Raw genomic sequence first — 24,515 nt, 5'->3', positions numbered from 1 at the left:
AAGGAATGTGAAAGCAAAAAATAATAGTGCTCCCCCCAAACAATTCCAAGGCAGGAATTTAGGCATGATTATTCTCCCACCTTTAAAAGCCTTATTGAAGTCAATCTCCTCCAAGAGGCCTTCCCTAAGTCCTCCTTTCTTCTTTTCCCACTCCCTTCTGCATCACCCTGACTTGCTCCCTTTATTCATCCCCCCTCCCAGCCCCACAACACTTATGTACATATGTCATTTATTCCTTTATATTTATGTCTGACCCCACTTCCTCCCAGACTGTAAGTTCGTTGCGGGCGGGGAATGTGTCTGTTTATTATTATATTCTCCCAAGCGCTTGGTACATTGTTCTGCACACAGTAGGCATTCAAATACGAGCGACTGATTGAAATGAGGGACAAGCCATCCCTACTTTAAACACTCCGGGGAGAAATCTTGCTTAAGAGAGGAGTATGTTTGGTTTTGTTCTCTGTCTCCCCCGTTTAGACTGTGAGCCCACTGTTGGGTAGGGACTGTCTCTATATGTTGCCAACTTGTACTTCCCAAGTGCTTAGTACAGTGCTCTGCACACAGTAAGCGCTTAATAAATACAAATGATTGATCCTGGGAAAAGATCCTGAGAGCAGCTGCCTCTTTGGGGGCTAAAGGACACAGACCAATTCTTCCTTTGGGACGGGAGCTCCTGTTCCACTTCCTTCTGAGTCAACCTGCCTTCAAGAATCCTGGATTCTTTCCTTGGTTCAGGAAGTGGGTGAAGAGAATTCCATTCACTTCAGGAAGAGGGTGAAGCGACTTCCCTTCACTATCCAAATGCATAGCTGAAAAACATTCCCCAGCACACTCCGCTTAAGTTCTGGAGAATCCCTATCGGTAGCCATCATTTGAAAATGCAGCGGCGTTAATGTTCATTTTGTGTTCAAGCAGGGCAGTGTGGTGTAGTGGATAAAACACGGGCCTGAGAGACAGAGGACCTGATTTATAATCCTGGCTATGCCAGTTGCTTGCTGGGAGATCTTGAGCAAGTCCCTTAATCAATCAATCAATGGTATTTATTGAGCGCTTAACTTCTCTGGGCCTCAGTTAAATGGGGATTCAATACCTGCCTTTCTCTCCTATTTAGACTGAGTGCCCTATATGAAACAGGGACTGTCTGACCTAATTAACTTGTGTCTACCCCAGTACTTAGAATACAGTAATCGCTTAACAAATGCCATAATAATAAAAATGATAATAATAATAATTTGGCGGATTATTTTTCAGAACAATTAAGACTATGTGATCACACATATAGCAGGTGGCTTCTGAGACATTCTTGTGCTGGCAGCATGCATTGTATTTAATGTTTTCAAGCTAGTAACCGAGCCAGGTCTGTTGCAAGGTGAAATGCAAGTCTTTTGCTGATGAAATAACCACAGATGTTTACGACAGACACAAACACACACACCCTATATGAAAGCGAAAATGACACTCTGTAACAGATATCCAACAGAAATATACTGACCAGGGAACGACTCATTCTCAACATGTTTAACGGTTTTAATACTTTCCAAAACATTTAATACAAGATAAAAAAAAACGGTACAATCAAACAGCAGAAGCCTGTGATCTACAATAATATCACATAACTGGCCCTTTCGCAGCAAAGCTTGTGGCAGAACGCCAAGACGCAATATTACTTTCTTAGGTTCGGGGAGGAGCGGGGAAAGGGTGCACATTAAGATTTTCCTATTTTCGTATAATGAAAAGCAAAAAATTGCTTTGATTTCAGCCACACAACATTGCTGTAAAGTCTCTTTCTCAATCTATGTTTCCTATTATTCTTCTCCCCCACCAACCCCTGCACCTTAAGAATGGCATAAACATTCTATCCTAAAAGGTAGAGGGGGAATTTCTAGAAGAAGCCCGTTTGGGAGATCACATTTAGGTAGTGTCAGTTTGCACACTGGATTCTGGATGAGAGAAATTGTAGAGGGAATGAGAACAAAAGCTCTACCTGGACAGAATAAAGCTTTGGGAATGCTGTTAAGCAGCTATCATCAGGGCAGTGGGGGTAGGAAAGACCTACTACATTTTTTAATATGTTCCTTCCTTTCCTGTTGGGTTATCTAACCAAGAATGAAGTGGATCAATTAAGCGATCCAATGAATGAATCCAATCAGTATGAAATGGCTCTCTCCAGAACCCTAATTGCATCAACTCCAATGGGCTTAAAGAAGTAGCAAAACCCGGGATTAGGTTTACTGTCAAGAAGGAAAAAGAAGCGGTCAATTTAAGACTGAAGGATGCTACCTTATGAACAAAGGGGTTCCCCTCTCCCCTCCCCCCGACCCAAATACAATGTCATAAATTAAACAAGCACAACTGCATATAAGACAGAATGAGCCCAGAAGGACAGAACCTCCTTAAAGGCCTACATGTGTTAACATGGGAAACGGGGTGATGCTGACTACTGTTTGTGACAGTGTAACATACATGATCGGTTAGAATCACTCACTCATCACAACTCCTACTTCATGACAATGAATTGAAGGAAAACAGAAACACAACAATTAAACTGGGGAAAACGACATTTCAATCTGTCCAAAGCCTTTCTTCATTAGCACAGTTTCTTTCCAAACAGCTCTCTTCTACAGCCTGAAGATGATCAGGGTCTTCAAACTGGTTCACTCAGTATATTCAGTGATTAGCAGGGCTGCTTAATAAAAGCCTCTCAATCTGAGAGGAAACAGTGTAAGTCACCAGAATAAAAAAACTTCAGAGACTTAGTGTTGCACACCTGAATTAAATAGCTATTGATCAGGCATCTACTACTTCTAAAATGCACACACTCACATCCACTCTCTTGCCTGGAACATAAGGATGTGTTTGAATTTGAGTTGCGAAATGGTTATGTCTGAATTCCAAACTTCAGTAAGTTAGCCCAAAGTAGGCTGCAATATTTCCTTCCCACATTGCCAGCTTTTTTCAGGGGTCATTTAAATATAGCTGCCACTCGCTCACTCACTCACTCATTTATTCATCCATCCACTCGCCAGGCTTCCATTAAGAGTTGCAGGCTCACTGTGTCCACCAGCTGATAATAATTGTAACAGGATAAAGCCTTTTTGATGTAGCTGGACTGTTTCTACACATCTTGTTAAAGCACAAAAGCACAATGGTAGTGTCACTGCTACACCCAGTTTTGGGTTTTTTTGTTGTTTCGATTTTTTGCATTCTGGAAGACATAAAAAAAGCCAACCTGATGTTATACCGGAGGAGACACATATATGTAAGCGGCATAGTCTCTGCCCAACGCCCCAGAGCTCCACAGTCCAAGCTTTCAACAAGAGTTAAGGCACTTTCTTGTTGCCCAGAGGGCTTATCCCATGTGAATTCAGGGGTGCTATTAAGCAGTACCACCGTGGCATCTGGAAAAGCAATTTTTCCCCTCTCTCTTCCTCTAGCTCTTGCTTTTTTCTCAGCTCCTACCCTGCTTGGCATCAAACCTTTTTTCTGGTATTTGAGTGCTTACCGGGTGCAGAGCACTGTACTAAGCACTTGGGAGAGTTCAATAAAATAGAGCTGTTTGACATAATACCTGCCCACACTGAGCTTACAGACTCGATCTTTTAAAGTTTAAGGTTGAGAAGAAATTTGAACTTCGGTGGTCAAAAACAACTCTCATTTTCCCGTTATTGCTAGTTTCAGAAAACTCTGCATCCAGAAGCTCTCTGTAACCAATCTGATGCCCATCCGCAAACACCCAGAAGTGGACCCAAGAAAACCTGCAATGCGTTAAAGGTAGGATCTGGCTGGCAAAGAAAGGAGAGGAGAAGGATGAGCAGAGTGGAAAAAATTCTTCATTTTAAATATTTACTTACAATGGAACCGTATAAATAAAAACTCACTTAATTACAGTATATCCGGAAAGCCAAGAATTCTGTGGGCTCTGCCAAAGTCCTCCTAATAGGTAAAACGTAGCCTGAAGTCAGACGATCACATTGGCTTATCAGAATACTTTACGTTGGCGAGTACTGGTAGGCGAATTTTGTCGAGGTGCCTTTGCACTCAGCTCTGGCTAGCTTAACAGAATAAAAACCCATTTTCCTAGATCACGGTGCCCAAAGGAAAACAGGAAAAACCTTTTTAAGGCAGTAACGTTCTTCTGCAATGACTATTTAGAACTGTACTTATTTTGTGAAATCTTTGAGTAGGGTTGATAAAACCTTCACTAAACTTCTGCAGCTTTCTAACAAAGTTTTCTAACTCTGTACATGTTGAATGGCAAATGAGTCTTTTATAAAACCGCAGCACGGAAGTAGTTCCAAACAGTCTTGCTCGCGTGAAAACTTCGGGAAGAAACCCTGGCACACCTCGAGTCCTGACATCCCCCGGCTACCACGTAATCCAGAAGTAACCGTGATGGCTCCTTAGGTCAGGGACTTGGTCTATTCCAGGCACGGGAGAAACTAACGGTGGCTTCTAACATGGGTGTTCCAAGCTTTACAGGCTGAAGTACTTCAAGAGTGTTCACAACTGGTATCGAGAAAGGGTGGAGGTCTGTCGTGTGGGCCCATTCGATCGAGCTGGGATTAGTGTTGCAAGAAAAGAGGTTGCCTACCATGGCCTCAAGCCTTCCACCCAGTGCGAGATTCAGGTTTCAAAGTACTTGTATATTGCCGTAACATACAGCATGACATTCTGCCAGTCTGGGCGTTCTGTTCGCACCATTTCATTGATGTCCTGAAAGGAGAGGAGAGAAGCTTCATCAGAACGTAAACTGGCCACCGTATCTGGAACGAGACGCTGCTCATCACATCGCGCAAAGGTTACCTGTTATGAAAATCTAGGTCCGGATTCATTCATTCAGTTGTATTTATTGAGTGCTTACTGTGTGCAGAGAACTGAACTAAGCACTTGGGAGAGAGTACAATATAATAACAAAGAGACACATTTCCAGCCCACAACGAGCTTACAGGCTGCTGATACTACTATCGAACCAAAAAGTCAATTTTCACATTGTGGAACCACATACCTTCAGGTCAGATGTACTTAAATGCCAAATGACCACTAGATATTTTTCATTCGTGTGCTACTCAGCCCCCATGCCATTGGAACGCCTCCTATCAGCCTCTTCTCCATTTGGCCCAGGTGAGGAAACAGTAGTAGCATAAGTCTGTCTCCGATTTAAAAATGTAGGGGAGGCTGAAGCAGTTGGTCTGAGTCCCGGAGAGCCAGGAACTCAGTTCCTCGAGCTATGGTACGCCCTATCGTTCTCATGGCATTTATTGCTGCCCTTTTCTTTACATTATTTTATGATTTGTTTCATCTTTTCTGAAGTGTCTGTTACCAACTCCCTCTCCCCACCTTATCCTTAGACTGTGGGCCTCTTTGGGGCTCACAAAGTCTAATTCTCACCCATTCATTCTGTCCATGTCTTAGAGTTCAGTGCCTTCCACTCAGCAGCCCTTAATACTACTGAATGAGTGACTATGGTAGTCACCTACAACCTGCTTAAAATTCTGATGAAAAAGTCAACAAATTTGATGGTACATGCCTATCAGAGCCCTGCATAATTTGGGGCTACTCCCTTTAAGGACGTTTAACAGGCATAAAAGCCCACTAAACATCTGGAGCAAGGCTGTTTATTACAAATCATTTACTATCCTACCCTTTTTGGTTATACTTTTGATGAGTTTCCATTCTAATTATTAAGAAATCCTTTTTAATAATAATAATAATTTTGGTATTTGTTAAGTGCTTACTATGTGCAAAGCCCTGTTCTAAGCGCTGGGGAGGATACGAGGTGATGAGGTTGTCCCATGTGGGGCTCACAATCCTAATCCCCATTTTCCAGAGGAGGTAACTGAGGCACAGAGAAGTTAGTACTTAAATGTACAGTTGATTTAGTTCTGAGAAACATTCATCCAGATTTTGGGGGATCTGATCCTATAAGCTTCCCATCCTTTCTCTCCCAACAAAGCTTTCCAAATGAGAGCTTCTACTTCTCAACTGGCCATTTATTGTGTGCACAAACCTGTACTAAACACTTGGGAAAGTACAATACACCAGAGTTGACAGACATGTTCCCCACCCACAAGGAGCTTACAGTCTAGAGGGTGAGAGTGATATTGAAATGAACTGCATATATGTACGTAAGTGCTCTGGGATGAATATCAAGTGCTTCAAGGGTACAGATTCAAATGCCTAGGTGACATGGAAAGGAGAGGGAGTAGGGAAAGAGGGCTTAATTACAGAAGGCCACTTAGGAAATGTGATTTTAACAAAGCTTTGAAGGTGGGGAGAGTGGCAGTCTGTCATATGTGAAGCAGCGTGGCTCAGTGAAAAAGAGCCCGGGCTTTGGAGTCAGAGGTCATGGGTTCAAATCCCGGCTCCGCCAATTGTCAGCTGTGTGACTTTGGGCAAATCACTTAACTTCTCTGGGCCTCAGTTACCTCATCTGTAAAATGGGGATTAAGACTGTGAGCCCCCCATGGGACAACCTAATCACCTTATAACCTCCCCAGCGCTTAGAACAGTGCTTTGCACATAGTAAGCGCTTAATAAATGCCATCATTATTATTATTATTATTAAGGAGAAGGGAGTTCCAGGCCAGATGAAGGATAATTAATAATTAAGGCATTGGTTAAGTGCTTACTATGTGCTAGGCCCTGTAACTAAGCACTGGGGTGGATACAAGCAAATCAGGTTGGACAGAGTCCATGGCCCACATGGGGCTCACAATTTAATCCCCATTTTACAGATGAAGTAACTGAGGCACAGGAAAGTTAAGTGACTTGCCCAAGGCCACAAAGCAGACAAGTAGCAGAGCTGGGATTAGAATCCGTGACCTTCTGATTCCCAGACCCGGGGGCTACCCACTAGTCTGTGGGCAGGGGGTCAGTGGTGAAATAGACAAGATTGAGGTACAGTGAATAACCAAGTATTAGAGGAACAAAGGGGGAAGACTGGGTTGAAATAGGAAATCTGCGAGGTAAGAGGGGTTAGAGATGACTGAATGCTTTAAGGCTGATGGTAAGGAGTTTGTTTGATAAGGAAGTTGATGGGAAACCACTGGAAGTACTTCAGGAATGGGGAGATGAGAACCAAGATTCCCAACAGCATTTCTATTGTGAACACATACAATGGTTGGGCAGGGGCTGCAACAAGAGTTCATGAATGTGCTATTTTTAATAACCAGCTCCAGTCTTATGTGCTGGAAAGTTAATATTAGCTTTTGTAAAGAAATTCCACTGATTCCCCTCCACCCCCAACCACTTGCAATTGCTAAAAATCTGGACTTGATTTTGCCCAATTCCAAAGGACCACGAAACATCAACCCACTGAAATTTACTTTTTATAATTGATTTTTCATTTTTATACTAGCAATTCCTTGCAGAGCTCAAGAAAACATATGAAATGCTTCGTGAAGCCATGGCCACGCCAAAATTATTCCTGATATATAAAAGTTATACAAAGCCATTCTGCAAAGTTTTAGTAGTGGTTTAACTTCTTTTCCCAGCAGAATTTGAAAATGGGAGTAATGGCTTAGGAAAATGAAGCAATGTTACACTCTTCCTGCTTCCTTCCTTTACAGATAGGAAAAAACAAAAAAACCAAAAACACACTGTAGTCTACAAAAGTGTCCCCCAGATTATCCATTGAGGGGAAAACGAGAGAGAATGCAGAGCTCCCCCACCAAATCACATCTCTATTTGCTGTTTCTTTCTTTTTCTCATTTGTTTGTAGGGAAAGGGGAGTCTGGAAATCCAGTTAGCACATGGCAAGAGCAGCTATAGGTTGGGTGACCCTTAGGGATTATAGCTTGATCTATTCACCAGGGCCTTAGGAACTGTACTGAAGCATTAGATGTCATTCCTATCTTTGAGGACCTTACAAATTAATACAGAAGACAGGCACTCATATGTTAATGAAAACACACTAGTTAAAAGAATGGCAGAACATATAAAAAGAACACATGAGTGAATAAACTAATTATGTATGGTGGCCAAGGGACACTGGTGCACTGGCAGATAGCAATGGACTGAAGAAAAGTTGGAGACGGGAAAGACAGGATGGAGGCTGTTTCAGTACTCCATCCAGGAGGTGATGAGAGATTAAACTAGGGGAGTGGCTTGATGGGTGGAATGGAACGGGTGGATCTGTGAAAAATATTTGAGGCGTTTTGGAGAAAAAACACTGAAGAGTCAGACAAGATAAAGAGGAGTCAAAGATGGTACTGATACTGTGAGCTTATGAAACGGGAAGATTGGTGATGCTGCCAACAGTGATAAAGTTAAGAAGAGAGGATTTAGGAAGCAAGATATGGAGCTCAGTTTCAGACATGCTGAAGTGGCAGTGTAGATCAACCAAATTAAACTTATTTCCCAAGCACTTAGTATAGTCCCCTGCAGACATAAAGTGCGCAAAAACCATTACTGGTTGACTGAATGCACTACAAACCAGAGGAACTATAGGTGTGCAGGGCGAATGAGAGATCAGGACTGGAGATAGCCAGCCAAACACATAAGGTGATGCCTGACATTAGGGGATTCATTCACTCATTCAATCATATTTAGTAAGCACTTGCTGTGTACAGAGCACTGTACTAAGCCCTTGGACGAGGACAATATGACATAAATGGACACCATTCCCTGCCCACAACATGCTGGGCTTGAGTTTTCTGAGACACTGAGTGTAAAATGAGAATACCTGGTGGGAAATGCAGTAAAAGGGTGATAAGAGGAAGAAGCAGGGCAAAAGTGACAACGGGGTAAAATGGCAAGAGTGAAGCAGAGCTGCTGACAGTGAGGACTAGAAAGGGGAAGGTTGTTGGGGGCAACGAGAGGCAAAAGAGTTTAGAAGAGAGAGAGAGCTGAAAGATTGGAGGTCCCTGTACAGGTGAAGGACAAATTCAGAAGAGAGGAAAAGAGCAAGATGGCAGGGAATTAATTCAGAGTTGAAAATGGAGAGGATGGAATTTCAGCTACTGGAAAAGTCTAGACATATTTTGGAAGCAAAACTTTCTAATTTATGCACATTTTAGTCCTTACCAGGGTGGATTTGATGCCAACACTTTCTGCTGCTTGGAAGGCCAGAGTGAAATTTCTTCTCTGTAATTAAAAGAAGAGGTTACCTCATGTACATTTACATCAGAGGAAGAAAAAACATTTTACAGTTAAAGCAGGTTGCTCAAATGTTAATGCTTAATTGTTTTATTGAGAAAACTTATATTACTAAAACCTAAAAAGCCTAGTCCCTCTCAGGATCGCACCTGGAGAGTTTCCAGTACTCCACCAGCCTTGGATACAGGAGGGAGAGTCAAGCAGAGGCATATCTAGTCCATTCTTAGCTTGGGCAGGGGCTAGCTAGAGGAAGGCAATCTGCTAAAAGTCAAAATTCACCTGGCAGCAGCCTGGGAGAGAATTGAGGGCGGAGACTCAAGTTTACTTGAGCAGTAACCATTTCAGCAGTGTTACCAAAAAAACTCTTCAGATACACTACCAGAACGACTGCAGGTGGAGGTGGGGTATTCTGGGAGAGATGTGTCCATGGAGGGAAATGACAGCATAAGACAAGACAAAAATCCGAGCTCTCAACTGTCACTTTGGTGCTAAAAATGTATGGGGAATCAGAGATGCCGTTCAGTCGAACGTGCTGGCTATCAGGGCTGACCTACAGGGAGATGGCCATTGATCAGATCACAAAATTGCCTGTAGAGGATCCCTGACTGAACAGAGTTACAGGTGACTGCTAACTAGATGAATGGGCATCTTTCCAAACCCTCCAGGCATCTGCATACCTGCCAGGGAGGATTCAACACTGTAAACTTATTCTCCACAAAGGATCTTTTAGACTGTGAGCCCACTGTTGGGTAGGGACTGTCTCTAGATGTTGCCAATTTGTACTTCCCAAGCGCTTAGTACAGTGCTCTGCAAATAGGAAGCGCTCAATAAATACGATTGATGATGATGATGATGATCATATACTTGGCGGCAGTAGGAGAAGGAGTTTCCAGTGACAACTCATTTAACGGAATTAGGTAAAGATCACAGGGCAATCCCAAGTTGTGAGGTATTCACAACTAGTGAACTATAAACCAATAAAGAGCAAAATGCAAATACCCTTTTAAAAAGTACTGCAAGTGATGACTTTCTTGTTTCACGCTCAAATTCACTCTTGTTGCTTTGGGAATCAATCAATCAATCGTATTTATTGAGCGCTTACTGTGTGCAGAGCACTGTACTAAGCGCTTGGGAAGTACAAGTTGGCAACATATAGAGACAGTGCCTACCCCACGGTGGGCTCACAGTCTAGAAGGGGGAGACAGAGAACAAAACCAAACATATTAACAAAATAAAATAGAATAGATATGTACAAGTAAAATAAATAGAGTAATAAATATGTACAAACATATATACAGGGAAGAAACCTAACGTGTGTGCTTTCCAGTTATGCACATGTGTTCATTCAGGAGTCTGCACTGTAAATAATTATGGTACTTGCTAAGCATTTACTATGAATTTTCAGTTGTGTGTTTGCCGTATTTTGAAAGGGGATCATCTCCAATGTTTGTTTGCTTTGGTCTCCTCTTTCATCATCATCATCATCAATCGTATTTATTGAGCGCTTACTATGTGCAGAACACTGTACTAAGCGCTTGGGAAGTACAAACTGGCAACAAATAGAGACAGTCCCTACCCAACAGTGGGCTCAAAGTCTGAAAGGGGAAGACAGAGAACAAAACCACACATACTAACAAAATAAAATAAATAGAATAGATATGTACAAGTAAAATAGAGTAATAAATATGTACAAACATATATACATATATACAGGTGCTGTGGGGAAGGGAAGGAGGTAAGAAGGGGGGGTATAGAGAGGGGGACGAGGGGGAGAGGAAGGAAGGGGCTCAGTTTGGGAAGGCCTCCTGGAGGAGGTGAGCTCTCAATAGGGCCTTGAAGGGAGGCCCACTGTCATTCCAAAGTCTTGTTTTTTCTAGGTCGGGCTCCTCTAGATCGTACGCTCTTTGCGGGCAGGGAACGTATCTATCAAAAACTCTGTTAGACTGTACTCTCCCAAGTGCTTAACACGGTGCTCTGCCCACAGTAAGAGAAGCAGCGTGGCTCAGTGGAAAGAACACGGGCTTGGAGTCAGAGGATGTGGGTTCTAATTCCAGCTCTGCCACTTGTCTGCTGCATTGCCTTGGGCAAGCCACTTGAGTTCTCTGTGACTCAGTTACCTCATCTGTAAAAGGAGGAGTAAGACTATGAGCCTCACGTAGGACAATCTGATTACCCTGTAACTACCCCAGTGCTTAGGAAAGTGATTGGCATATCATAAGTGCTTAATAAATACCATAATAATAATAATTATTATTAGTAGTAGTGAGCACTCAATACATATGACTGATTGGTAGATTGGCAGCTGAAGAGAGGAGAAACAAGCTGAAATACAGTGGTCAAAAGGAAGAGGAGGAGACCCCAAAGCAGGTAATGTTAAAGGAGGATCCATGGATGAGTCATGGATCCCAGCTGGGTGATGAGTGAAACATGGGAAGCGCTAAAGGAAGGAAGGGATCGAAGGGGAGCTGCAGTGGAAGTGGAAAGATGGAGAAAATACAACATGCTAACAGCTGAAACCCTGACCGTCAGCTCTCCAATCACCAACAAGCTCAATCTATCGCAGACCACTTTCGATTTTGGAACTAAGTGGTTGCAATTAGACAACAATTTAGAGTTTACTTGCTTTGTTTTAGACAATTTATCATCTGATCTGACACTTGGCCACATAATCTATAATAATCATAATTATAATCATAATCCAGAGTGAGCCCCTTCCTTCCTCCCCCTCTCCATCCCCCCATCTTACCTCCTTCCCTTCCCCACAGCACCTGTATATATGTTTGTACATATTTATTACTCTGTTTATTTATTTTACTTGTACATATCTAGTCTATTTATTTTATTAGTATGTTTGGTTTTGTTCTCTGTCTCCCCCTTCTAAACTGTGAGCCCGCTGTTGGGTAGGGACTGTCTCTATGTGTTGCCGACTTGTACTTCCCAAGCACTTAGTACAGTGCTCTGCACACAGTAAGCACTCAATAAATACGATTGATTGATTGATTGATATCATCAATGAAGGGTGTCTCTCACCCATCTGATCATGGCCAGAGTGATGGAGGGGTTGACAGGGCTGAAACCCTGATCCTGGGCTATGGGGGAGGGAATCTGGAACACACCAGTCAGTCAGTAGTATTTATTGAGCACTTACTGTGTGCCGAGCACTGTACAGAGGGCTTGGGAGAGTACAATATAACAATAAACGGACACATTCCCTGCCGACAACAGGCTTTAACTCCATAGTGTGGATTCTCAGCCATGTCAGCCGCTGCTGCCACTACCCCACCACCTTGGCCCCCACCCAAAGCTGCCTTGAAGCATGGCCAAATGGAGTATGCTCTCCCCTCCACGGAGGAACACCCTCTCTTCCCTGCAGCTCTGACCTCCTTGCAGTAGGGAGGAGGCATGCATTAGCAACAGCCCGGGCTCAACTTCAGGAAGTCATGAAAGGGAAAGAGGTCCTTATATCAACAGGGAGGGAAGTGGGGGAGGAAGATCACCTCCTCACCTGGCCTTCCACCTCCCTTCCCCCAAAACCCTTGGCCCTAGTCTAGTGGGGGCCCAGGAGGGGCAAAGAATGGCTCCATCACAGGGAGCACTACCCGTCCCAGTCATTAACGTTAATTTGTGGATGTTAACATTTGAGGGATTAAAGAAAGCTAATAGCCAGATGGCAGGGGAGACTCCTTGGGGAGCCCCTGGAGTCTCCTGGGAAAAGGTCCCTAAACGGGCACACGTACTTGTGTGCGTACATACGTACACACACACACACAAATGTGTATATATATCAGAAGCAAGCCCCTGCCAGAGAGCCTACATTTTCCAAGGTTTGCGTGGGCATCTGGGGACTAGCTCAGACTGACTCCAGGGTGGGGCCGGGATCAGAGCGAAGCCTGCGAGACTGCTGGCTCCACTGTCGCCATTTACAGCACGATTCAATGACACTGCATGTCAAGTGGGGGACTCCACAAAATTTATTTACCTCGGGGCCCACCAGGAGGTTAACACAATCTTGGGTGAGGCATATCAATTTACAGTAAGGTGCATATTTACGATGCGTGCAGTATGTGTGGCTTTTCAGTGAGAAAAGTGACATTTTTATAAAGGTGAATCTCTCTTGGACTACAAACTGTTTGAAAAGGGGGCCTCTGTCACCTACAATTTACTCAACTCCCTCTTAGGGTCTGGTTCAGTGCCTAGCCCCAAATTTTTTTTTTTTTTGGTATTTGTTAAGCGCTTACTATGTGCAAAGCACTGTTCTAAGCGCTGGGGAGGTTACAAGGTGGTCAGGTTGTCCCGGGGGGGCTCACAGTTTTAATCCCCATTTTACAGATGAGGTAACTGAGGCACAGAGAAGTTAAGTGACTTGCCCAAAGTCACACAGCTGAAAGTTGGCGGAGTCAGGATTTGAACCGATGAACTCTGACTCCAAAGCCCGTGCTCTTTCCACTGAGCCACGCTGCTTCTCAATTGAGTCCTTAGCTCTGCTTGATAATGAGCTCACACAGCTGACCATTCTTAAAAGCGGCCGTACCTTGTCTTGACTGTTCAGTTCTTGATACGGGATGTGGGCTGGAAGATACGTGTGCAAGAGAGCGCAGAAGGCCAGGCCGTCGTTCCAACTGCTGCTGAAGTTGGTGATGTCAATATTCTGGGAGGGAAAAAACACCAAAGTGTGAAACACAAAGCGTAAATCTTAAGAACAACCCGACAGGATAAACGCTTGGGAAACTTAGAGAACAAGTGGATTATTGTCCAGCTGGAAGTCAGTTGTAGCTGTGGTGCTATCCGTCGTTTTCCGATGCCCCCTCCCCTCCCATCTGTGAAATCAAGGAAATACCGACACAGGGAGTGGGGTCGGGGGAAGAGGAGGGTCACGGTTTCAAGCTTCATTTTGTGCCTGCCTCATCAGATCTGCATGGCATATCTCTCTCTGTTTTCCAAAGAAAATGGGTCTTGGGTAGAGGTAAAAATATGATTTGGACAGACAGCATTATCTACTTTATCATCATCATCATCATCATCATCAATCGTATTTATTGAGCGCTTACTGTGTGCAGAGCACTGTACTAAGCACTTGGGAAGTACAAGTTGGCAACATATACAGTCCCTACCCAATAGTGGGCTCACAGTCTAAAAGGGGGAGACAGAGAGCAAAACCAAACATACCAAGAAAATAAAATAAGTAGAATAGATATGTACAAGTAAAATAAATAAATAAATAGAGAAATAAATATGTACAAACATATATACATATATACAGGTGCTGTGGGGAAGGGAAGGAGGTAAGATGGGGGGATGGAGAGGGGGATGAGGGGGAGAGGAAGGAAGGGGTAATCTTGAGGCTCATGGTATGGAATATCTTCCTTTTCTGCAACATTTAGGCCCATGAGACACTGTGTAAGAGACAGGCACACGGTACCACTGACTCTCTGCTAGGTCAGGGAGAGGATAATAATAATAATAATGATGATAATAATAATAATAATAATAATAGCATTTATTAAGCGCTTACTATGTGCAAAGCACTGTTCTAAGCGCTGGGGAGGTTACAAGGTGATCAGGTTGTCCCACGGAGGGCTCACAGTCTTAATCCCCATTTTACAGATGAGGTAACTGAAGCCCAGAGAAGTTAAGTGACTTGCCCAAAGTCACACAGCTGACAGTTGGCAGAGCCGGGATTTGAACCCATGACCTCTGACTCCAAAGCCCGGGCTCTTTCCAGTGAGTCACGCTGCTTCCCCGATATATACCTGATGGCGTCTCCTGTCAGAGATAACTGATGGACCTCAGGACCATTCATTCATTCAATCGTATTTATTGAGTGCTTATTGTGTGCAGAGCACCGTACTAAGCGCTTGGGAAGTACAAGTTGGCAACATATAGAGACGGTCCCTACCCAACAACGGGCTCACAGTCTAGAAGGGGGAGACAGAAAACAAAACAAAACATGTGGACAGGTGTCAAGTCATCAGAATAAATAGAAATAAAGCGAGATGCACATCTCTAACAAAGAACCTGCCCAGAGGAAGTGATTCTTGTGCTGGCGGTTTCGGCATCTACACCTGCCCTCTCTTATGTAGTAATAATGATAATAATAATAATAATGATGGTATTTGCTAAGCGCTTACTATGTGCCAAGCACTGTTCTACTCACTGGGGTAGATACAAGGTAATCAGGTTGTCCCACATGGGGCTCACAGTCTTAATCCCCATTTTACAGATGAGGTCACTGAGGCACAGAGAACCTAAGTGACTTGCCCACGGTCATACAGCAGACGAGTGGCGGAGCTGGGATTAGAACCCACATCCTCTGACTCCCATGCCTGTGCTCTTTCTGGTAAGCCATGTTCCCAAGCGCTTTATTGTACTCTCGTGGCTCAGTGGAAAGAGCACGGGCTTTGGAGTCAGAGGTCATGGGTTCGAATTACGGCTCCACCACACCTTGGGCAAGTCATTTAACTTCTCAAAGCCTCAGTTACCTCATCTGTAAAATGGGGATGAAGACTGAGCGCCCCACATGGGACAACCTGATCACCTTGTATCCCCCCCAGCGCTTAAAAGAATGCTTTGCACATAGTAAGCGCTTAACAAATGCCATCATTATTATTATTATTATTATTATTACTCTCCCAAGTGCTTAGTACAGTGCTCTGCACCCAGTAAGCACTCAATAAATAAGACTGAATGAATTGTTCCTGCCAGTCACATTCCCACTGGGGCACAGAGTACAGAGGGAGAGTAGGGGAAGGGCATGGAAAGGTTTTGTTATTTGCCATCAATCAATCAGTGGTATTTATTGATAATGATGGTATTTGTTAAGCGCTTACTATGTGCCAAGCACTGTTCTAAGCACTGGATTTACTGAGTGCTTTCTAAGTGTTGGGGAAAATACAACAGGGTTGGTAGACATGATCCTTATCCACAAAGAGCAGCGGGGGAATTCTGTAGAATTCATTTACGACTGAAGCGGTCACGACGTAGTGCCAGCATCATCATCATCATCATCATCAATCGTATTTATTGAGCGCTTACTATGTGCAGAGCACTGTACTAAGCGCTTGGGAAGTACAAATTGGCAACATATAGAGACAGTCCCTACCCAACAGTGGGCTCACGGTCTAAAAGGGGGAGACAGAGAACAAAACCAAACATACTAACAAAATAAAATAAATAGAATAGATATGTACAAATAAAATAAATAAATAAATAGAGTAAAAAATATGTACAAACATATATACATATATAGTGCCATGGACCCAGGAGGCAGCCTTGGCAGCTGCTGGGGTCTTCCCTGCCCATGGTAGCCCGCTATTTTCCAGGATTCCTCTATGGCCCCGTCTGCCACCCGGAATGCTGAATACTCTACATGAATCTTCCATCATAAATCGGAATGCTGAATACTCCACATGACTCTTCCATCATAAATTTCCCTGCTGATGGCATCACGGCATAGTGCACGGAGCACAGGCCCGGCGGTCGGAAAGCTGTGCGTTCTCCTCCTGTCTCTGCCCCTTGTCTGCTGTGTGACCACTTCACTTCTCTGTGCCTCAGTTACCTCATCTGTAAAACGGGGATTGAGGCTGTGAGGTCCACGTGGGACGGGGACCGTTTCCAACCGGACTTCCCTGCATGCACCCCAGCGCTTAGCACAGTGCCTGGCATGTAGTAGGCACTTAAATACCATGATCATTATTATTATCATCCCAGCAGTCAGAACTCGGGTCTCCCAACTCCTCAGCACTGTTTTTTTGTTTGTTTTTTAACAGTGGGCTAATAAGCAGTGTTATACACAAACTGAATATTGGATGGATGAACGTCCACTGACCAGGATAAAAAGGAAGCCCATTTTCTTTGCTGAGAATATTTAGCTACCTCAAAATCTATATAATAATGGCATTTATTAAGCGCTTACTATGTGCAAAGCACTGTCTTAAGCACTGAAGGTTCTTAACAAATCCTATCTTGCAGAGGTAAGCATTTCAATCTTCCTGAACACAGCGTTAGAAACTCTTACGATCTTTTTTGATCAACAGAAGTTTAATTTAGAGAATGGACTCTTTTTCCCGGTGCTTTTCTAGGAATCGATTGATACGAAACAAGCTAAAGCTTGAACAGTTGCTTCTGACAACTAGCTTCTTTTTTACAGAAAGTAATCCTGTGACTAAATTCAATGTATTTCAATTGGAAGGAAAATGTCTCACATCCAAACTGTTATTTCTTGGCAACACAACTGAACTGCCTATGCACACTTCGCTCCTCTAACGCTACACTGCTCCCTGTGCCTTGATAATATAATAATGATAACGATGGCATTTATTAAGCACTATGTGCAGGGCACTGTTCTAAGCGCTGTGGAGGTTACAAGGTGATCAGGTTGTCCCACGAGGGGGCACAGGCTTCATCCCCATTTTACAGAGGAGGGAACTGAGGCCCAGAGAAGTTAAGTGACTTGCCCAAAGTCACACAGCTGACAAGTGGCAGAGCTGGGATTTGATCACCTAGCTTGCCACTGACCCCGCCGCTACGACTCTGGCCAGGAATGCCCTCCCTCCTCAAATCTGACAATTACTTTCCCTCCTTTCAAAGACTTACTGAAGGCCCATCTCCTCCAAGAGGCCTTCCCTGACTAAGCCCCCCTCCGCCTCTCCTCCCATTCCCTTCTGTGTCACCCTGACTTGCTCCCTTTGTTCTTCCCCTCTGCAAACCCACAGCACTATTTATTTACATTAATGCCTGTCTCCCCACCTCTAAACTGTAAGCTCATTGTGGGCAGGAAATGTGTCTGTTTACTGTTGTACTGTACTCTCCCAAGTGCTTCGTATTGTGCTCTGTACCCAGTAAGCACTCACTGAATGAATATGCGATCTTTCCATTTAAGTGAAATGGTGCTTTTAAAAATGAGACAAATTCTCCATTGAATTCACTTATTATATCAGATCCCAACTGCAGCAGACTGAGAGAAACTCAGGAAGCGTTCAACTAGTTCTTAGCTTTTGCCTTCTTTCTGATCCAATGATTTATTTATATGCTGCTTTTCACTGAGGTTTAAACATGATTAACCCTGATACTTTGGTAATGCCACTGGTAAGTGCCAAAATAGAGTTGAGGTGGCCCACGTTGACTGGGCTACTTACACCACTCATCATCATCATCATCAATCGTATTTATTGAGTGCTTACTATGTGCAGAGCACTGTACTAAGCGCTTGGGAAGTACAAATTGGTGACATATAGAGACAGTCCATACCCAACAGTGGGCTCACTGTCTAAAAGGGCTCACAGTCTAAAAGGGCTCATATAACCATCTATCACTTGAAGGCCGCCGGGCAGCATGAGGGGAGATAATTAAAACTGTACTTCCCAAGCGCTTAGTACAGTGCTCTGCACACAGTAAGTGTTCAATAAATACTACTGAATGAATGAATGACTGAATGCAATTAGGAGGAGAGGATGAGGTCGGGGACAAGGAAAGGAACGAGAAGGGAGAGGGAAAGGACTGAAGCCAGGAGGGAAGACGATACGGAAGACAGAGAAAAGAAAGGCATTCATCTTCTGACAGCTGCTCCTTTCCTCGTACTGGACAATAATAACAACAACAATAATAATAATTTTAACAGTGGTATTTGTTAAGTGCTTACTGTGTGGATTAGCGCTGGGGTGGATACAAGGAAACTGGGTTCGACAGTCCCTGTCCTGCATGGTGCTCACCGTCCTGAACCCCATTTTACAGATGAGGTGACTGGCACAGAGAAGTGAAGTGATTTGCCCAAGGCCACACAGCAGACGAGTGGTGGGGCCGGGATTAGAGCCCATGACCTTCTGAATCCCACGCCCATGTTCTAGATACTAAATAATAATAAATAAATAATGATGGCATTTACTAAGCGCTTACTATGTGCAAATCACTGTTCTAAGCGCTAGGGAGATTACAAGGTGATCAGGGTGTCCCACAGGGGGCTCACAGTCTTAATCCCCATTTTACAGATGAGGTAACTGAGGCCCAGAGAAGTGAAATGACTTGCCCAAAGTCACATAGCTGACAACTGGCGGAGCCGGGATTTGAACCCATGACCTCTGACTCCAAAGCCCGGGCTCTTTCCACTGAGCCACGCTGCAGTACTACACCACACTGCTTCCCAAAAGGTCCCAATGAGGACTGTGTATCTCAGTCTCTCAGTTCAGGCAGTTGGCAAGGATTTCCCTTTCTACAAGGACAGTAGATGGAGTGCAGTTTTTTTAAAAAAATTATTTTTAAATGGTATTTGTTAGGCAGTTACTACATTCCAGAGACTTCTGAGCTCTGGAATAGGTACGAGCTATTCAGGTTGGACAAAAGTTCCTGTCCCACATCAGGCTCACAGATTTAATCCCCATTTTACAGATGAGGTAACTGAGGCACAGAGAAGTTAAGTGACTTGCTCAGGAACACAGACAGCTTTATACAGGTTAATTTTCAAAAAGTAGATCACGCTACCAAAACACCAGCCACAACCCACAGGCTATTTGACAGGTCAACCTTTAGTTATTAGACACAACTTGAAACAACTTGCCGGACCAAACTGGAAGCAGTGCTTATAAACGGCAATGAGGAAACATAATTAGGACACAAAATGATATTACCATGACACTGATTGCTGCCAGAGGTCAACCATATTTGAATAGAACGTAAATTTGGCTAGCAAACAATTTTTCTGGGTCACACGCTTTAAGTGCCTATCAGACCTTACTCTGCTCCCTCTATTACCGATACCATCCCACTTTGGGCCTAATCGGGATCTCATAGCTTCTCTTGCATGCATTTATTCCGTAAGGAATTTGGGGTGCAGGCAAAAAGGATTGATTCAAAGAGCTCCTGAGCAATGTTTTTTGTTTCCCATTACCCACTGGGGAAACAGCCTATAATAATAATAATAATGGCATTTCTTAAGCACTTACTATGTGCAAACCACTGTTCTAAGTGCTGAGCTAGACACAAGGTAATCAGGGTGTTCCGCGTGGGGGCTCACAGTTTCAATCCCCATTTTACAGATGAAGGAACTGAGGTCCAGAGAAGTGAAGTGACTTGCCCAAAGTCATACAGCTGACAAGTGGCAGAAGCGGGATTAGAACCCACGACCTCTGACTCCCAAGCCCGGGCTCTTTCCACTAAGCCACGCTGCGTCAATCTACAATGAGTCCCCGCTCAAAAAGACAAAAACATTTTTGCTTTAGGGAGGCTGTTTGGCGATTAGGATGTAAACGTAAATAAGGTCCTAACCCAATTATTCCTCTGCTCCAAACAGTAGTAGCATCAAAAAGGCCTTCCTGTTATTAAGGTTCAACTTAAAGCAGAAGGGGGTTTAGATGTTAGGTTTTCGCAGAATTAAAAGAACAACAACCTGGAACTGGATGAAATGTCTCTAGTACAAATACAGAAGTGTAACCATGTTGCCACACCACACTTGTTAACGAGAAAAGCCTATTTAGTTATGATTTTCTGGTACGCCAGTCTTGATGAAAATCACAAGCCACCGGTGGAAGAAATTTTGAATCACGTGACCCAGCTTGGCATTAAGCCAATGATGGCTGGGACTGCAGATGGAGAGAAACAACCACTGCCCTCAAGGGTCAAATCCATTTCAAGGAGAAAACAAATCTTCATTTCCTGTCCAACTTAGCCCTTTCTGGGTAAACTCCACAAAATGCAGGTTCGGCCGCTGCTGGCCTGAGCGTACGTGCTGAGACTCACAATGCCTAAGGCCACTGGCCTGAACCTGGTTTCACAGCCCGAGAGCTGGCTCGCTAGCGGAAACGGTTTTGTTTCAGCTTCCCTAGTGCTGTGGGAATTTGTTCATTACCCAGCTCCAGTTTCAATAAATAAAATGGTACAGAAAAGAAACTACCTCCTCATCGCCAGCCAGAAAATCAGAACCAACGGAATTCACTGAAATGACTCAATTGACTGAAAATAAAAATGTCCAAACCCAAAGCAGGCCGCTCAAGTAGAAAGTGGATGAGATTGGGGTTGAGGAGGCTCGTGTTTTCACCCAACTTGATCGATGATTCACTTGTTGACTGGGCTGGTTAACCACTTTCAGAGTCCCCACAGACAAAAAGGAGTTAGTACATCAGCTGCAGGGTTATTCTTATATTATTTGAGGTAAATTACCATGTTTATGTTAAAAAAAAAAACCTATGGTGAAATCAGGTTAAACTTTTGAAAATTTTAGTATTTTATTTAGCTTTTATTTTTAGTATACAGATGCCAAATCTGCAAGGCAATTATTTCCAGGTCATATTAATCCCTTTGGCATTTGCAAATCATCATCATCAATCGTATTTATTGAGCGCTTACTGTGTGCAGAGCACTGTACTAAGCGCTTGGGAAGTACAAGTTGGCAACATATAGAGACAGTCCCTACCCAACAGTGGGCTCACAGTCTAAAAGGGGGAGACAGAGAACAAAACCAAACGTACTAACAAAATAAAATAAATAGAATAGATATGTAATATGCAAATGACAAATACCTAAGCAAATGCTCAATATAGATATCTCCTGGCAAACCATACCAATGTTAAGGTAATTACAAATACAATTTAGGGATCTGCCTCGAGTCGATCCAAAATTTAGCAATGCCCAGATCTTGATTTTCGTGCATTCTAGAGCAAAGTAAAAATCGTTAGTTAACAACAACAACAAAAACAAAAACTACCCAGGCTCTTTTACAAAGTGGGTTGAAGGGAAATCATTCAGAAAAAAATGATATTTAGGGTGCATTTAAAAATAACCAAACCTTCCAACACACATTTCAAAATTCCTGCTGATTTTATTAACAGCAGCAATTCATCACACACATGTGGTAAACAGACTTAAACTGACCATGGCGAAATCAAGATGGATTTGCATATTGGCATAAGTCCCCTTTGGCACAAAGATTAACAAAGTTAGAAAAAAAAAAAAGATCTGGGTGTAGAAATTGGGCAAAATTTAAAATTCAAACCCTATTAATAATGCATGTTTCTTAAGGGATGTTGTAGATATTAAAGTACTTTGTATGTAAAGCATTTTGAGATTCTCAGGAAAAAAGTAGATAGGGCATCAGTACCAGGATAAAATGATCATCATTACTCCTCGTACCGATGATGATGGCATTTGTTAAGCGCTTACTATGTGCAAAGCACTGTTCTAAGCGCTGGAAAAAGTGGCTTCACCAAAACTGGAGTTGCAAATACTGAGTTGGTCACTGAGTCCCTCTCCACCTTCACCTCCCAGTATAAAGGCTTAATTTATACTAGACTTGACTCCTACTTGAACCAACCTAGGATCTGGCTATTATGCTGGGGACAGGTTGTGTGATGAAGCAGAAATCACGAAAATACGCACGAAGAAAGGACTTTACATACAGGATACACTTAAAAGAAAACCCAAAACCTAGAGTTCTCTGGTCTGGTGATTCCACTGCACACGCAAATCAACTAGATTCATAACAGAGTTTGGATTTGCAGAAAATTCTTAATCACAGAGAATGTGATTTTTGGTGTGGTAGTGCCCCAAATACCAAATAGCTGAAGTTCCACAGTGTCTTCGTAAACTCAAGCCACTAGTCAATCAGTGAAAACCCCCCCTGTAAAACTAAGGACTCTGGATGAAGAAATTGGAGAAGCAACATGGCCTAATGGATAGATCATAGCAGCGTGGCTCATCGGAAAAGAGCCCGGGCTTTGGAGTCAGAGGTCATGGGCTCAAATCCCAGCTCTGCCAATTGTCAGTTGTGTGACTTTGGGCTAGTCACTTAACTTCTCTGGGCCTCAGTTCCCTCATCTGTAAAATGGGGATTAAGACTGTGAGCCCTCCGTGGGACAACCTGATTACCTTGTAACCGCCCCAGAGCTTAGAACAGTGCTTTGGGCATAGTAAACGCTTAATAAATGCCATTATTATTATTATTACTATTATTATATCACAGGCCTGGGAGTCAGAAGGAGCCGGACTCTAATCCCGGCTCCACCATTTGTCTGCTGTGAGACCTTGGGCAAGTCACTTGGCTTCTCTGTGCCTCAGCTACATCATGTGCAAAATGGGGACTAAGACTGTGAGCCCCATGTGGGACAGGGACTGTGTCTAACCTGATTAACTTGTGTATCTATCCCAGCACTTAGAACAATGCCTGCACATAACAAAACATAATATAACAAAAGCAAATGCACAAGAAATATGGGCAGGAGGCATACATGTAGGCACTTGATTTTTCTATCCTCTTCAAATTAAGATATTCCTACATCACTAGGAGCTCTGCGGGGGTTAGATTTGGCCCTCAACACCAGTTCAAATGGGTCTCAGACACATTCTCTTCCCAGCTCTGTTTAACGGTATTTATTATGTGCAAACTATGTGCCAGGCACTGGGATAGATATGGCAATCAGTCATGCCAGTCACAGTCCCGATTCCATGTGGGGCTCACAGTCTAATTCGTTTTGTATTGAAGGACCTGCAAAATGGCAGCTAGGCTTTGACATGTGTAGTGGTGGCTCCTGGGCCCCTGGGTCAAAGCCCTTCTGCCCACCAAGTAACTCGGCAAATGTGACAGTGTCCTCTGGAAGGGAGTCCTGGGCATTATTATTAATTACCATTAACTGTGCTATTTGTTAAGCATTTACTATGTGCCAAGCACTGACCTGAACACTGGTTAGATACATGACAATCAAGTAGGACACAGTCCCCGCCCCACAGTCTATGTAGAGGAAAGAACAGGTATTGAATCCCCAATTTAACAGACGAGGAAACTGAGGCTGGAAGAAGTTAAGTGACTTGCCCACGGTCACCCAGAGGGCAAGTGGAGGAGGTGGGATTAGAACCCAAGTCTTTCTGACCTCCAAGCTCATGCTCTTTCCGCTAGGCCTTGCTGCAGCCAACCGATTGGCAGTTTGATGCCCCGGCTGGGTGTCGGCATGGTGAAGAGGCCAATAATGGGCTCCTCCCAGTCTACCAGAAGCAGCTGGCTCAGCGGAAAGAGCATGGGCTTAAGTGTCAGAGGTCATGGGTTCAAATCCAGACTTTGCCAATTGTCAGTTGTGTGACGTTGGGCAAGTCACTTAACTTCTCTGGGCATCAGTTACCTCATCTGTAAAATGGGGATTAAAACTGTGTGCCCCCCGTGGGACAACCTGATCACCTTGTAACCTCCCCAGTGCTTAGCACATAGTAAGCGCTTAATAAATGCTATCATTATTACCAAAAATGACATACCGCAAAATGGCATTCTTCACACCAGGCCTCTGTGTTCGTTCACTACAAACAGGGCACGGCATCAACCAGGGCTCAGCTTGGACAGATACTGGCAAACGGGCTATGTCTAGGTGAATGCTGGAGTACTTGGTGGGCGACTGACAAATGATATAGGATGATGACAAGCATTTCTCTACTGATTCAAACCAGACCTG

At 43.6% G+C, this 24,515-nt stretch overlaps 1 protein-coding gene across 1 annotated transcript in view; it reads right to left on the bottom strand.

The window, feature by feature from the left end:
• Window positions 1-1,503: 1,503 nt before the first annotated feature.
• The window catches only part of SPECC1L (sperm antigen with calponin homology and coiled-coil domains 1 like), a 140,453-nt gene continuing 117,441 nt past the window's right edge, over window positions 1,504-24,515 (bottom strand). The window contains exons 14-16 of the mRNA XM_038762364.1: window positions 13,628-13,744; window positions 9,025-9,084; window positions 1,504-4,713 (exon numbers count right to left, since the gene is read on the bottom strand). Coding sequence (XP_038618292.1) covers window positions 4,624-4,713; window positions 9,025-9,084; window positions 13,628-13,744 — 267 coding nt within the window. The 3' untranslated portion in view covers window positions 1,504-4,623. The remainder of the gene's footprint in view (window positions 4,714-9,024; window positions 9,085-13,627; window positions 13,745-24,515) is intronic.

Source organism: Tachyglossus aculeatus, chromosome 21 (assembly GCF_015852505.1).
Source record: "Tachyglossus aculeatus isolate mTacAcu1 chromosome 21, mTacAcu1.pri, whole genome shotgun sequence".
Classification (NCBI taxonomy): Eukaryota; Metazoa; Chordata; class Mammalia; order Monotremata; family Tachyglossidae; genus Tachyglossus; species Tachyglossus aculeatus.
Note: the sequence above shows the minus strand (reverse complement) of the source record. Positions and strands in the feature narration are given on the sequence as shown.